This window comes from Telopea speciosissima, chromosome 7, assembly GCF_018873765.1.
Source record: "Telopea speciosissima isolate NSW1024214 ecotype Mountain lineage chromosome 7, Tspe_v1, whole genome shotgun sequence".
Lineage (NCBI taxonomy): Eukaryota > Viridiplantae > Streptophyta > Magnoliopsida > Proteales > Proteaceae > Telopea > Telopea speciosissima.
Window position 1 is genome coordinate 34,811,516 of NC_057922.1, and position 15,829 is coordinate 34,827,344.

At 39.5% G+C, this 15,829-nt stretch overlaps 1 protein-coding gene across 1 annotated transcript; it reads left to right on the top strand.

The window, feature by feature from the left end:
- The first annotated feature begins 2,502 nt into the window (after nucleotides 1-2,502).
- Nucleotides 2,503-4,347, top strand: LOC122668489. The gene is made up of 5 exons (XM_043865048.1): nucleotides 2,503-2,706; nucleotides 2,803-2,917; nucleotides 2,984-3,036; nucleotides 3,133-4,074; nucleotides 4,165-4,347. The coding sequence occupies exons 1-5, from the start codon at nucleotides 2,503-2,505 to the stop codon at nucleotides 4,345-4,347; spliced, it is 1,497 nt and encodes a 498-aa protein (XP_043720983.1).
- Nucleotides 4,348-15,829: the final 11,482 nt, after the last annotated feature.

Here is a 15,829-nt window from a genome sequence, read left to right on the forward strand (position 1 = left end):
CTTGCCTTGCTGGATTACCATGAGTGCTGGTTTACTACGATTATTTCGTCAAAATAAATACTTTATTTTTGGTACAGATTCTGAATTTATTAAGTAATTTGTTGCTATTATGATTTTTCATTATTAGGGGAAGAAGAACCAAGTGAAACACCATGGTTTTTAGTCTAGAAGTGAGTAAATAGGTGTTGGTGATTGTAGGGTTTCAAGTGTTAGATGGTGAAGGCCAAGTGAGGAAAAGAGAGACAATGTGAGAGACAGAGAGAGAGAGAGAGAAGTGGGGTGAGAGGGGTGGCCAGCTGGCCTGGTAAACCCCCTGTGCATTTGTGTATGGTCCTAATGGGGGTTGCAATTTTAGACATGCTAGGTGAATTGATTTTTAGGGAAGGTGCTCATGGTGAATAGAGAATCCGAGACTGATCTTTCTAAATTACAAAATTCAATGTAAGCTTCTTCATGGCGAAAGTGGTTCATACCATGTTCATAAACATGTTTGGCGTCTGTGTCTGGTGTTCTATTTCTGCTTGGAAATAGAGAGATTTTCTCTTTTTCTCTTCAAGATGCTACATAAAGAATGCATTCTTTGATCAATCTCTTGCCTGGTTACATGGGATTTAGCTAGTTAAGTAGTCAAATTTGTTGATTCTCTTCTATGTTGATAGAAATGCTGCTTAATTCTATTTCAGTTCATTAACTGAGGAGGCAGCTGCCCTCCCTTTAAACATAATCGTAGTAAACCAGCACTCATGGTAATTCTGCAAATCAAAGACCAATACAGAATGCATGGACACTAGCAAACAGACTGTTCTCATAAAACCCACTAGAAATATAGACCATATTTCATCCAAGTCAACACTCATTGTCACTTGCATTTTTTTTTTTAATGTAACCCAACTTTGTTGTAGTTTGACTGTGTAAATTGCATTTTTCTTGTATGTGACCCAACTTCAATGGGGTGCTGCAAATTTGGTTCTAAAAATAGGCAAAGGTTCAAGCTTTTGCATGATTTTTTCCATTTAAAAGCCCTGACTTCTTCCCTTCTTTTCCATTTAGTGCTGTGAAGAACTTTATATAAGTTTGTACCTGACTTAATGGATAATCTTGTATTTATTTCTTTAGTTGAGAAGTTTATCTAATAATATTGATACTTGGATATAATTTGTCAAACTTGAATTTTAATGACTGTTCTTGACTAATGTGATTAATTGTTGCTTCTCCCACTTTTCTATAAAATCCATATGCCATGCAGCCAAACAGTCTCTAATCTTCAAAATGACAACGACTGAAGTACAGTACCACTATCTTCAAGGCACATTTACAAAGATTATTGATGTTGAACAATATGGTTACCTAGATATGATATCTGACATATATAACTCACTTTTGAGTATTGTTCCCAAAGGAAGATCTGTGGACTTCAATGTCAAATATATGACAACTGACAATATGAAAGATATGGTAGTGAAGACAGATAAAGATGTTTGATGGAAATGGTAAACATGCTTGGTACTCAGGTGGATTATATCCACATGTATGTCTACAATGTCCAAGTTGGTAACAACACTGACCAGGTTACCATCAATGGACACCATGTCTAGTTTGTGGGTGATACTGTAAGAAATAGACCAGAGATTGGAGCAACATATCCAGTTTTTCCCCTTACTGATATGTCTACTACAAGTACTAGGCCAAAAGCTAATATAAGAAGGGGTGGCCTCAGTAATCCTCAAAGGGATGGTGCCAGAAATATTCAAAGGGATGGTGCCAAAAATCTTCAAAGTGATGGTGACATGAATGTTCAGAAGGGTGGTGCTACTTTGATGCATAATAGCAGTCAGATTGCTGTTCTTGGGTCAACTAGTGCATCTCATAGCCGAGTCACATTTGAATATGGGAGTTACGTAGTTATGCATGATAGTGGGGTTTCTTTTACTGAAGTTGGTATGTCTAGTAGGTGTAGGAGTGCTAGTATTGTGAGATCTACTACAACTACTACTACCACTATAGATTTGGGAAGTAATGATGCAACCATTCCATCAGCTGATCCAACCAATCCATCAGCTAGCAGGGTACTTGAGGGTGAGGAACAAGAAGTGAGCAATGACACATCAGATTCTGATTATGTAGCTAGAGAATCTGATGATTTAAGTGAGAGTTCAGAGAGTTGTAATGAAGAATATAAAGAATTTGGAAGTGATGCAGAAGAGGAAGAGAATAGTAATCAAATTGTGAGGAAGAGGATGGTTCCAGAGGGATCCAAGCAATAGAATCCATTTGAAAGTTGGACAATTGTTCAAGAATGGGCAGCACTTCAGAGAAGTCTTGAAGGATTATGAAGTGCAAGAATGTTTTAAGACATTGAAGATAAAAAATGAGGGCAAAAAGGTGAGTGCAATATGTGCAGGAAGAGGGTGTCCAGTTAGAATTAATGGAGTAAGTGCATGTTGGATAGCAGGAAAGATTGCATCCTAAATTAGATCGGACCCAAATATGAGTCTAAAAACCATGGAACAAATGTTGAGAGATCTGTATTCAGTGGAGACCTGCAACATGCAATTGTATAGGGCTAAATGGATTGCCCTAGGGGAAGATAGTTCAAGTCATAAAAAAGCATTTAGGAGACTAGAAAGTTATGCAGACATGATAATGAGAGCAAACATTGGGAATCAAATAGCGATAGAATATCAAAATGGATATTTACATGGACTGGTAGAAAGTGAATTAATCAAAGATTAATACAAAGTAGATCGTCAGTTCAAGCGTTTGTTTGTATGTTTTAATGCTTGTGTTCAAGGTTTTTTGAAGGGATGCAGGCCATTCTTGGGCCTTGATGGATGTCATTTGAAGGGAATATATGGTGGAGTTCTGGTATCTGCTGTTTCAATGGATGGAAACAATGGCATGTATCCAGTTGCTTACGGTGTGCTTGAGAATGAATCCACTAACACTTAGTTATTCTTTCTCAGTTGCTTACGTGATGTCATAGGTCTAGTCACACCTACAGGACTTCCATATACATTTATGACAGATAAACAGAAGGTATGACTAATATCATTAACATTATATTTGTGATTTTATGACAATATATTAATGATGTTTAGGTTTTTGACTAGTGAATATTCTTTTCATATATAGGGTCTTATTGAAGCTATTGCAACATTATTCCCTAAGGCACACCATAGGCATTGCTGCAGACACCTATACAATAACTTCAAGTCACGATGGGGTAGTGGCATTCAATTGAGGAGTCAGTTCTGGGCTGCATGCCAATCATATAATGCCAATGGATTCCAAAAAACTATGAATGAAATGAAGGAAGATAGTCAAGGGGCCTATAATTGGTTGATGAAGACACCAGTACCGATGTGGGCAAGACATGCTTTTGATCATAGAGCCAAAAGTGACCACATCACCAACAACTGTACTGAGTCATTCAGTCACTCGGTAGGACCCTTGAGGAGTAAGCCTATCCTTACTTTGGTGGATGGTCTTAGAGTAAAGATGATGAAAAGATTACATAAAAGGTATGAGAGTGGCTTAACCAGTGTAACTAGGCTGACTCCAACAATTTGTGAGAAACTGGCGGCAGTACAGAAGGGTATGAGGCACTGTGTACCCATTTCAGCAGGTAGAGAGCTGTTTGAGATACAAGATGGATCTGGCCTAAGATATGTTGTTAACATGACTGAGTCAACCTGTGAGTGTGGGGTCTGGGTAGCAACTGGGTTACCTTGTAAACATGCTGGAGTTTGCATTCTAAATTATAGGGGAACTTTAGAGGACTATTGTGATCCAGTTTACACCACAGAAAGATATTTAATGGCGTATCAAGAAATAATTTACCCAATGAGTGATCTTAGTACACTACAAGAAACTGACTTGCTTCCTCTAATATTAAAGAGGGGGATTGGTAGACCTCGTATGAGTAGGAGAAGAGAATCAGATGAGGCAGCCCCATGCAATTCAAGGAAGAAGATAAGGAGTATCAGATGTCAACTCTGTGGAGGTACTGATCATAACAAGAGGACTTGCAAGTATAAAGACAAGAGACCATCTACTTCTCGCAGTGCTCCTAAGGTATGACATGATAACATATTCAATGTCATATTTAGTTTTGCATGATAAAACTATGTAGAATCTAATGTTTTTGTTCTTGCCTTTTTTTAGAGAAAGAGAAACAGCAGGGATGATGATGCTACCTCTTCACAGAGGGTAACCAGGTCCTCACAGAGGTCCTCACAGCAATCTACTACAACTTCAATTGGGTGTGCACAAGACAAGGTGAAGGGAAAAATGACTGCCAAGTCTGCAAAGGTTATAGCATTCAGAAGAGCAAACCCACAACAATAATGGTATGAGTTAAATTACTAGTTATCAATAGGGTGTAAAACTTGATTAACTTAATTTGTTTAAAACAAACATTTAACATTTACTTAAGTATAGTTGGTCACTTGGAATTTGTTTCATGACTTGTAGATATGGTGAGGTGATATTGAGCTGAGGAGCCAACTTCAATGAGATGCTGCAACTATGTCTTTCGGATTTACAAATATGTCTTGGGGTTGGGCTGGTATTAAGGTGCAGGGTCATAGGTTGTTTGTAACATTTTTAAGTACAATGGGTCTTTATAATTTCATTGTGAATTTTTTTTGCTACTGTTGAAAAGCCTCTCCATTTAAGGGCCGGTTTTAGAGAGACTATTTACATGTACTCCTACTGGGGTTCTTGACTTATTTGGGGCTTGACTGCTATCCTGCCCTTTGGACTTGATTTTTCAGTAACTTTATTTGTGAATCTCTCTCTCTCTCTCTGTTTATAAGGACTAGTTGGACAATTGAAGGATGACAATTGATAAAGTCCTTTAAGGTCTTTATGCTTATGGAATGTTTGGTTTTGAGTTCTATTGGGAAGAAATTTGGAGAAGGTTCAGGCTATTGCTGTTCCAGTGACAGTAAAGAATCCTGTATTTTCTAGTTCTTATGGCTCTAATGGCTGAAACCTGAGCTGGCTAGCTCATGCCACCTCTTTGTTGTTCAGATCATAAATGCAAAACTTGTAGGGAAACTGATATAAGATCCAAATCAACTATAAACCATCTTTCTGGTTTCTCCTTTAGAAACTTGACTTTGCCAGCTGGTTACACTTGGTTAAACCGAAACTGGCTACCTTTCCATTTGTGTTTAATTTACAATTTTTATTAGAACAAACAAACCCCCCCTCCAAGTCCATTTGTGACAACTTTTCCAGCTTGACATCTGATATGTTTACAAAATATAATCAGCTTGACATCTGCTTCATCCCAAACCACAATTTAAGGATCATTTCTATAAGATTTTGTTGTTGAGATACCTATGGAGAGGATTGTTATGCATTGTTGGCAAGAAATGGTAAGAATTGTGAAGTACGCTCAAGAGAGTATTGAACATACACCATTGATGCTTAATTCTACCCATATTCTTATAATAGACAACAGTTCACAAGATACTATTTCACTACAATATTCAACCATAATTAACATCCATCATTACAACCCAAAACTAAAAAACATCCATGATTACAACCCAAGACTAACCAAAATAGACTTCAACAAAATGACTTTGAAATTCCCAGACTTAAATCACTACATTCCAAATACAGTACAATACAATCAGAACTATTACTACTTGATTTGTGATCTTCATTATTGCTACAGTCTTCTCCACAGTATTCAATCTAATATTCAGACTACCGATCTCTTCACTTCTCTGCTGCTCTATTTCACCCTCATTGTTTGGTGCATCACTGGCATGCACAGATTGGCTTGTTTCACCAATGGGTACTGCCCATCTGAAGAATCTGCAACCACCATTGTCTCTATTAAAACAAATATAATACAGCCTATCTGGGTTGTCCATTGACTCTGAAATCCTCACAGCAGATCTCCTCCTGCAATAACATTCCATGTTTTGGAACCTCACCCACCTTGCACAGCCGATATTCACACTCCCAGATGACATCTTACCTGCAAACATTCCAGGAGAACAAGCCATAGATTAATTAGTCTTTGTTTCCTTTTTAAACAAATAAGTATTTGATGTTTTCATGAATTGTCAAACAAATACCCACTTCCATAATTTCTTCAGAAATTCCTTGGCTTTTCATTCACTAGAAACCTATTTGCAGCTGGGTGTTTGTATATGGGGATCTAAATGAGTTGACAAAAAAGATCACTATCCACCTATTCCCCAAGTCCTAGAACCAAGCACAAGTGCATTCTCTCAAGACCACTCAATGAGTACCTTGATCTCTTGGTCAAGAAAAGCTTAAATTTTAAATCTAGTGAACCCTTAATACCATTGGTTCTTGGACTTTCATCTTCACCACACACCTCATATATTCTGGACATCTACATTTTAGATCAAATCTGCTTATTCCATTCAAGGGTGGCACACACCAATTGGATTACTTGAGTATTTAAAACACTTTTAGAACTGTTGTTATAAGTGGATTACTGATGGTACTTATGACTATAATTTTTTCGTTTCCAGGATATGTTATTCCAAAAGGATGAATTGTTGGTAGTATCAATTCTGTGGTGAGTTCGAATGTATGGTTTTATCAATTCTGTGGTGGGTATGTAAGCCAGGGAGCCAGATGTGAAATACTCTTTAAAGGTTTAAGAAGCTGGGCACAACTACAAGAATGAAAAAAATCCAAGCAAAGGATTAGAGTTCATGGTTACTAACTAAAACTTGGTGAGGAATATGAAGGCAATTGTTGTGCCTCTGTAGGTTTTTCTTTTTGGCCCTGAAGCATTTGTCTTGTTCACAACGAAGGAAGAAGCATATAAATCCTATATGCTTGCATTGTCTATTTTCATTCATAATGTATCTCAACCCTAAATTATTGATTTAATAGGCCAACTCTAGGATAGTTCAACCCAAAACAAACTTGTGGACCTTCACCGAAAATCACCCAAATTTTTTGGATGTAAACAGTTCTCTGAAATTAGGTCGGATCAGAGGCTTCACCGGAAATTACAGAGGAAACTAAGGGATAACAAAATTAGGCATTGTGAGCTTATGATGGGCTGGGTAATTACATCTACAGCAAACATCAAAAGGGTACAGCAAGACATTGTGATATTATGCCCTAATCGAAGAGAGAAAATAAGGAGAAGAAGACATGAATGTATTACCTTAACTTCGCCGAAAATTGCAATGTCACCTGAGACGATGGAGATAGTGAAACCAGAGAGGGCTGAAATCGTGGCCTGAGAAGAGGGCTGAGACGAAGTTCTTCTTCTTCCTCCGGTTTGCTACAACAGGTGAAGTGAAGAGGATGAAGTGAAGGTATCCCTTTGAAGAGGGTTTATTTCACTACTAAGGGCATTTTGGTCCTAGAAAATCCGTGACAACGATGCAGTTTCACTACTAACCCCCTCCGTTACGGGTCTGTAATGATGGGGGTCAGTTAGTGATTAGTATGCAACAGGGGAGGGTAACGGTTGTTTGAAAGTTTTGGGGGGGGGGTAATAGTAAATAGTAAAGTTTTTGGGGTGGTAATTGTAAAAAGCCCTTTTTTTTTAGGTAGCTGCTACTGATTGTTGGATGCACTGTTCTACCGTATATTGCTAATTTCTGGTACTCTCCTTCCCTGATCCCTGTTTTTATTCTTCTGCATGCATTGAGGACACTGCATACTTTAAGTGTGGGGGAGGGGTGTGAGACCGATTGGCAGATTTTTTTTTTTGTTGGCTTTTGGTAAGTTTTACATGTCTCTCTGTTACTTTGATGCGAAATGCGGGAGAGAGAGACTTAGGAACCCTAATCTGAAGTAATGAAAACCCTGTTGAGAGGACAGTAGCTAGTATGTGTCCTAAGGTGGGTTTTGACTCAGACAATAAGAGCCCCATCTTGTCTGAAGGGATAGACCACCTGGCTGTCTTGTGTTTCTGTGAGCTTTTGGTTAGGAGCTGAGACCAAGTTTAGTTTTAGCTTGACATGAAAATTAAAAAGAGAGAGAGAGAGAGAGAGAGAAAGAAAAAGGAATAAATAAAAGTAAGAGTTGAATTCCTTGGAGCTAGACAGGGCACTCCGCCTCAGGAAGCGAGGTGATTTGGTCGACACTCCTTGGGGTAAAACTTCTGAAAAAGAACTCTAGCATCACTATCCTTGTGGATATATGTAAGAAGCAAAGCTACCAAGTAGCTCGGGTGTCTTGTGTAGTGACCCTGATGACATTTGAGGAACAGTAGTGGAGTAACAAATGGAGTTCATTGTGAAAAAAAAAAACAAAGAAAGAAATGTCATTGCCTTGGTGTAATTGTATGGTTAAGCTCTGAAGCCTAAAGTCCTTGGTGCCCTTGACATCATGAGTGGTCTTACCTTAAGTAAGCAGGTGTTTGGAAGAAATGAAGAGATTCCCTAATTAAGATGACTACCTGTTGCTATAATCAATATTGGGTGTTAAGAGCTTAAGTGTGGGGGTACCTTTGTCTTCTTGATCTTAAGTAGAGCATCCTAGTTTCAGGTTTGGTGTGTGCTTTTTACCCATTGTCAAAATTTAAACTTGCAATCATGAATTTTGTGTGTATATTCCCTGCAAACACTCACGAGACAAGACTCGTCCACTAGGGGTAACCTAGGGGTTTAAAGGCTTGTTGCACATGCTAAGTGCAACCGTGATTCCTACAAAAGTGAGTTAGGATTTTTGTTTTCTTTATTTTCTTTTTGCTCGAGGACTAGCAAAATATAAGTGTGGGGGTATTTGATGAGAACATTTTATGTGAAATTATTCCATTTAATTCTGCATTTTTATTTGCTTAGAATGGAGCTACTCGGGTACTTTTCTGCATTTTCAGGGTACAGGGTTATTTTTGGCATATTGGAAGAATTGGAGAAAAAGTGCATTTTCGAAGCCTAAATTGAGAAAACCAAGTTAGAAGAGTTCAATGCTACACAAGCCCAGCCCAATGAAGACCTCTTGAATTTTCGAGTCCAGGGGGTTGTCCCCACCTATCTCCACCGAATTTGGTCTTAGGGGTATATTGGTCATTTTGCATGAGGGCGTAGTGGCATGCTAAGCTGAAAATTTACAGATTTGGATTCTTTACACTCTTGGAGACCAAGATTCAAGGGCGAGATGGGAAGAAGTTTCACTGAAGACCCAAGGGCATAATCATAATTTTGGAAAATTGGGAAATTTTCGAAAGATATCCGATATTGGGCATATATCGTCCAGAACATTAATTGGAGAAACTTCAATTCTTGGCTTGGGTCCATCCGGGGCTAGGATGGAGATATATTTTCAAAAAGAGGACATCCACTTTCCAATTCATTTTTCTATTTTATTTTTTTTATTTTGTTTTTCCCAAATCTTTCCACATGATCCCTCTAGATTAAAATCGTCTGCAGAACCGGTGGGGCGGCAGTGCACATCCGACGGCACAGGAGAGGCCATGTGTGCCATGTGTGCCACCTGGCCTCTGCTGTGCCATTGGATGTGCACTGCCACCCCGCCAGTACTACAGAGGATCCTGGTCCGATCCCTCTCTCCCCATCCCTAAAATCTGATTTCGCTCTTTCACATGTTTCTCTCTCTCCCTCTCCCAATCTAGCTCTTTCTCTCCTTTTATAACCCGTCCCATCTCTCCTCTAACCCTCATGCTCTCTCCCTCTCACGGCCCTCTCTCTCGTTTTTCTCTTCTTCTTCTTTTTTTTTTTTTTTTTGTTTTGGATCTTGGGTTTGGCAAGGGGAGGAGAGAGTGATTACTGTTCCAGCAGCTTCATCACCATGGAAGATCGTTGTCACCATTACTGCCCCTATCTCTTAGCGCCATGATCGGCTATGTTCTTTCTATCTTTAGGTGTAGATGAACTGATGGTATTTGTTATTTAAAATTCTGGTTTGCATTCTTAATTGCTTGATATTGAGACCCCATCCCTATTTGGATGATTTTAATTGATATATTTAGTTGAGGAATTTTGTTTCTGTGATTCATTATTTTTCATTCAAGCAATAGTATTTTGCTCTTATGTAGTTGTATCGATGATGGATTATAACTTAATGAACTAAGCGTGTCAAGCCCTACAAGTGAAGGATGATAGTACTCGTTAAGATAGTCCATACCTAGGAGGAACCCTACATTCTGTGGTATTATTAGGCCTGTGGTTATAATAAACCAAAGCATGCAACTGAATTGACTAACAATTCCATTGGGGTTCGAACCCTAAAGATAGCCTCCATCTCATAACTTCACATCGTTGTTAGTTAGATTTGTTTCTTTTGTTCTTAGTTTAAAAATTAGATTTATTACAATTTAATTTTCATCACTTCCAACTTATCATTTTAGTAATTTAGCCTTCCAGTTCCCCGTAGATCGACCCCTTACTTGCTACTTACTTGCTAAGTTAACTCCTTTCAAATTCCAAGAGAGGTTTGAGAGTCTGTGGTGGCTTCTCATGATTAAGCCCGATGATGTATGCTGTCCTCGCCTAGTGCGACACTTCTACTGTAACTAAACTTACAGGCACGAGGGAGAGGATGACTTCGTTATTTCAAGTTACGTGAAGGGTCATCATTTCTCCTTCAACGTTGCCCAACTTGCTGATATACTAGGGATTTCAAGTGAAGGAGAGAGAAGATATTGCCCTCCAAGAACCAAAGTGGGGGATTTCCTATCCAAAGTGGAAAGTGAGATTATATTTTCGGTTCTTACTGATGGAAAATCATACAAAAAAGTGAAGTTAGAGTTAGAATTTGTCCCATCGGCTCGAGTTCTCTCACGGATTTGTGGGCACAATGTTATTCCCAAGGGAGGACACCGGACTGAGATCTCTCTCATCTAGGTCTTTGCTAGCCTCTGTTTATATATGGAGTACCCTATGTGCTTGTCCTATCTCATCATGCGAGTAATGGCCAACCGTAGTGACAACCCCGGAGATGGAAACATGCCATATGGAAGGTTACTTACTAGGATATTTATGCATTGTGGGGTGAGCCTTCAAGGTGAGGTGGCTTCCAACTCTAGGATGATGAACATGGATTGCACCACTTTGAGCAAGATGGGTATGCCTACTAGGCCATACTCCCCAGTGCTAACACAAGACGCTTCAGGAGTGGAGGTACCCACGGAGGTGGGGGAGAACATAGAGAGGGCACGGGCTGGAGTTGCTTCAAGAGGCTCCCGGGCAACAAAGCAGGGTTGCTTCACTATAGGCAGCCGGTCCACTTTTGGTCATGTGGGTGCTTCTTCTTCCATCGCTGCCCCGCGCATTTCAGAGGACGAGACTACTTGGGGTTAGTTTTTTAGGCAACTTGACTCTTTAGAGAGGACTGTGGAGTGAAGGCTCATTCAGCTTAGCGAGTGTGTGGGTGCAGTTGAGACCCAATTGACTCAGTGGGCTCCTCATTTCTCGGGGCAAGCACCACCACCACCACCCAGATTGAGATGATATGATGGTCTCCTTTTGGTTTATTTTCAGCTTTTAGCTTTTATTTATCTTGTAAGACTTATGTAATCCTCCAGCAGGACACACTGCTGAAATTTGTAATCAAACCTTCGGAATATATAAAAGTTATAATTTTCCTGTTCTACGTCCTATTGTATTTTAAACTCAAGGTTTCTTATTTAAGTTTATGTTTTCTTGTCTCCTATTACATTGTAGCTTTTAGTTGAAGCTTTTATTTCATCCTAAAGTAGACTTACCTTCGGGTCAGTGAGTCAAAGATGTTGTATTGTTAATTAGACTATATATAGGAGTAGAGCACGAATGCTCTGATACCACTCAATTGTCATACCCCGGCCCTGTTAATAAGGGCATGGTATGACCGGATGCCAACAGACATCCAACAATCACCAGGATCGCAAGTGCAGTACTCTCATTCACAATTTATCACAATACAGTAATCAAATGTAGCGGAAGAGGACAAATAATAATAATAATAACAATAATTGAAAGAAATCTAAGTGACAAACATGTTATATTGATAGAACTTGTAATTACACTATACATTTTCAAAAGTAAATACAAGTGTAAGAGTTTACCAAAGCTACTACATGCCCATCTATAACAAAAATAGTATATAAAACATAAAAGAAAGATAGCCTAGTCCATCAGGCCACAATCATAGAAACGCGCACTGATCACACACGCATGAAGCATCATGCACTTCGAGCTCTTGCACTGCATAGTCATTATTGGTGTGGAAGTCCAAAGCAGCAATAGCTCCCAACTCTGGTATCTCACAACCAGCCATACCATTTGGAAAAAGGGAATATCCGCGGGGATGGCTCCATTGAGCCCAGTAAGGGGATACATGCAAACAGATGCATATAGTCCATGATGCATGTCTCAAGTCTAATCATGCAACTAACAACAGATCTAGGTCTCATGAGGTTAAATGCTACTGTAACAAGTATGATATTCTCAGTTCCAGAATCACACATCGGACCCCAAGAATACCACTCTGCTACGGTGGAGACCTGTCAGTACCGGAATCACACATCGGTCCCCAACAAACCCCCAAAGTTAACCCTACTGTACATCCCATTTCGGAATCACACATCGGACCTAGGAGACAACAAATGGCATTCCGGAATCATCCCTTCAGACCTACCACGGGTTATCCAACACCTCACCCATGTGGACAAGGGTCGTAGCATGGGGTTTATGATATCCTAGCCATATACATCTTCTAATATGTATGTCATGTAGTTCCACAATATATAGAATATCCAAACAGTTCCATCATCACCTCTCTATCTCAGACAACATACTATCTCAACATATCATTCATAATATTATGCATATACATTATGGAATGTAACCTAACATCATGCATACATCTAATGCATAAAAGATAAGCAAAAACTACATGATCATAACTATGATATGGTGAATGTACAGATGCAGCAAGCATAACATAGGAAAACAAATAAGAAACACTCTCAAATTAAAGTCAATTCCCACTCACCTTGAGTTGGAGAGTTGCATAAGTAAGTAGATGGTCCAACACCAAAGTTTTCCTCATAAGAATTATAGATTCTACCCTAGATTAATAGTACATAGGGTTAGTAGGGTCTTAGAGTAAAGATCGGAACAAAGCCCCAACAGTTTAGGGCAAAAATACAACCGATAGGGAAGGATTAGTTGATTGGTTGGAGGGCTGTTACTCCATCTGTTGGCTGTAACAGTGCTCGGATTTGGGGTTTATTTTCATGGATCTTGCCATACACAGACCCCAAATCATGAATTGGTTTAGGGAAGAGGAAGATTACACCATTTGGGTTGAATCAACCCAAATGCATGTAGGGTTTTGGGTCTTTAACATCAAATCTCCAATTTCTAGGTTTTGGGTTGCTTGAGTTATGAATTTAACAGAACTTCAAAGGAAGAGGAGAATTAGGTCAGCATCAAAGGGGTTTGCAGCCTACCTGAATGAGATTCAATAAGAGGAGGCAGCAACAATCCAACCGATCAGCTGTTCTCCATACCTTCTCTCTCCAACAGCCAAGTTTCTCCAAGTTTTCTCTTTTCTCTTCTTCTTCTCCAGAGCAAAACCAGATTTGGTTTGAGATAGAAACGAGGTTCTAAAGCTAAGTCTTGTTTATATAGGTAGGACATACTAGGGTATGTTTGGTTTGGGCCTTATAAGAATTAGTTTGGTGAATTAGTTTCTCCTAACTATTTAAAAGGTGAATAACACAAGAAAGACTTATAGTAAAGTCTCGGGAATGATATCCCACGACATAAAAGAGAGTCCGGTCGTAATGGTACGGCGGCAACTCAACCCATGGGGTATGTGGGTCCGTGGGTCCCACAGGGAAAACAAGTACATTTCAACCCATATTACACAAATAAGAATTAGTTTTATATAGCATTACTAACGGGTTCTTACCTATGATCCGGCCTAAGAGATTGACAAGTTTTGCATATGCTCCACCCAGCATACCTCGCATGCAAAACTTATGTGTGGGGTACCGCCTGGTTCTTCAGATTCAACAATGACTATTTGAGTTGGCCCTTCGGAATCCTCCATTGGTGAATCGAGGGATTGGTCTAAATCCTCAACCGCTAAAGCCCACAACATTGAAACATACATGGTTGCTGAACCTGAACCTGAAAGTATACAAGTTCAGTGAGACCGGGTTTTAGAGGTGGGTCTCACAGAGACAATACATAGAGACCCTAAAACCCTAACCTCCACACAATTACTATTTACCCCCCTTACATGTAATGGTTCCAAAACCTAATCTAATTACAAATATAGAATCAATAACAATACGTGGATCTCTGAATACAAGAAGCGTTGGGCTCCTCTCCAATGAGTGCCCAATGAGGCATCCAAAGGTGTGTGTTCAGGAATGTGTGCTAGCCGGATTCAGCTCCTCTCCTTGGAGGGCATCACCCAATAAGTACCCAATGAGGCATCCAATGGCTGGGCTTTGCCACACACATCTCGTTGCATGCCCAGTCAGCTATCGGGATGTGTGCGGCACATCCCAGCCTTTGGATGCCTCATTGGGCACTCATTGGGCGATGCCCTCCAAGGAGAGGAGCCCAATCTGTGCTAGGCAGCCCAGTTGTCGGATGCCTCATTGGACACTCACTGGGCAACGGGTTCATTGAAAAGAAGCAGGATACAAGACAACCCAACCCCAACACTATGATGTCCACCCCATATATATAATGGATCCAAAACCCGATCTAATTACAAAGACAAATCAATAATAATACTTGAACCGCATAATACAAGACACACCCAACCCCAATCTTCGAGCCCTACTTCCAATCGCACTATTCAAATCTCTTGGATCCCTCCCCCCCCCCCCTCCCCCCAACAACCACCTCAGTTCTCCAAATTTAATACGGATGGCTTATATCCCTTGGTGCTCTTGGCCACACAGGTGTCTTCCATGATGCTAAAATAGGTAGGTTTTATTTGTGGTCTCTATGATTGTTGGATTCACATACGCGTATGTTGCAGGAACTCTCACTATTCGGCTGGCTTTCCAAATTGCCATTTCAAGAAACTTAATTCATATTACGATCAATGTTCTCACTCACTTACCTAACTCTGTGCCTTCGATGATTGCACCAATTATTCTAATTGTTCGTCCATTAGCCAAGTGGCCAAAGTTAGCTAGGACCAATAGTTAAGTTTAACAAATGGCTAATCTAGATAATTTCCTAAAATTTTCAATGGTTGGATTTGCCACATCCCCCTTCCAAATGGCATAAATACATATGCAATCTAGAGATATACCCTATGGACTGAGCAAACTAGATAAACTTTTGTCAAATACTTATTTTCAGTCTAGGAAGTTCAAAGGCCCTAGCTTAACAAATGGCTATTCTAAGATCATTTTCTTCAATTTTCAATGGTTGGATTTGCCACATCCCCCTTCCAAATGGCTTTAGTACATGTGCAATTTGGAAATACCCTATGGATGATCTGTAGAGAAACGTTTGCAACATACTTTATTTGGCACTAGTATTTCTGATCAAACAAGTTTTTTTTTGGTTAAAATTCTAGCAAGTATAAAGACTTCCCTGTGTCCTCACCAGTAGGACCCCTGCTCATATGTCAAGTTTCAGTTAATACAGATTTAGTTATGTAGCAAAATAAATCACTAAATCTAGTAATAAAGAAAAAAAAACTTTTCTAAAAAGAAATAGACAACTGAAAATACTAGAGAATAAACTAATAAATGGAACTGTGTATAGTTGAATTTGAATCGAAATTTAGAAATGTAAGCGTTTAGCCTTAATTGACTCAACTCTGAAGTGATAAAAACACATTTTGGTAGCGATATGAACTAAGGGCATTTTATCAATCATGCAGATGT

What these genes read in the sequence shown, in the direction of transcription:
- LOC122668489 (XM_043865048.1), top strand. Translation starts at nt 2,503, where the DNA reads ATGGAACAAATGTTGAGAGATCTGTATTCAGTGGAGACCTGCAACATG. An exon ending in CATGTATCCAGTTGCTTACG is followed by an intron (nt 2,918 to 2,983) that starts GTGTGCTTGAGA and finishes GTGATGTCATAG; the next exon opens with GTCTAGTCACACCTACAGGA. An exon ending in TTATGACAGATAAACAGAAG is followed by an intron (nt 3,037 to 3,132) that starts GTATGACTAATA and finishes TTTCATATATAG; the next exon opens with GGTCTTATTGAAGCTATTGC.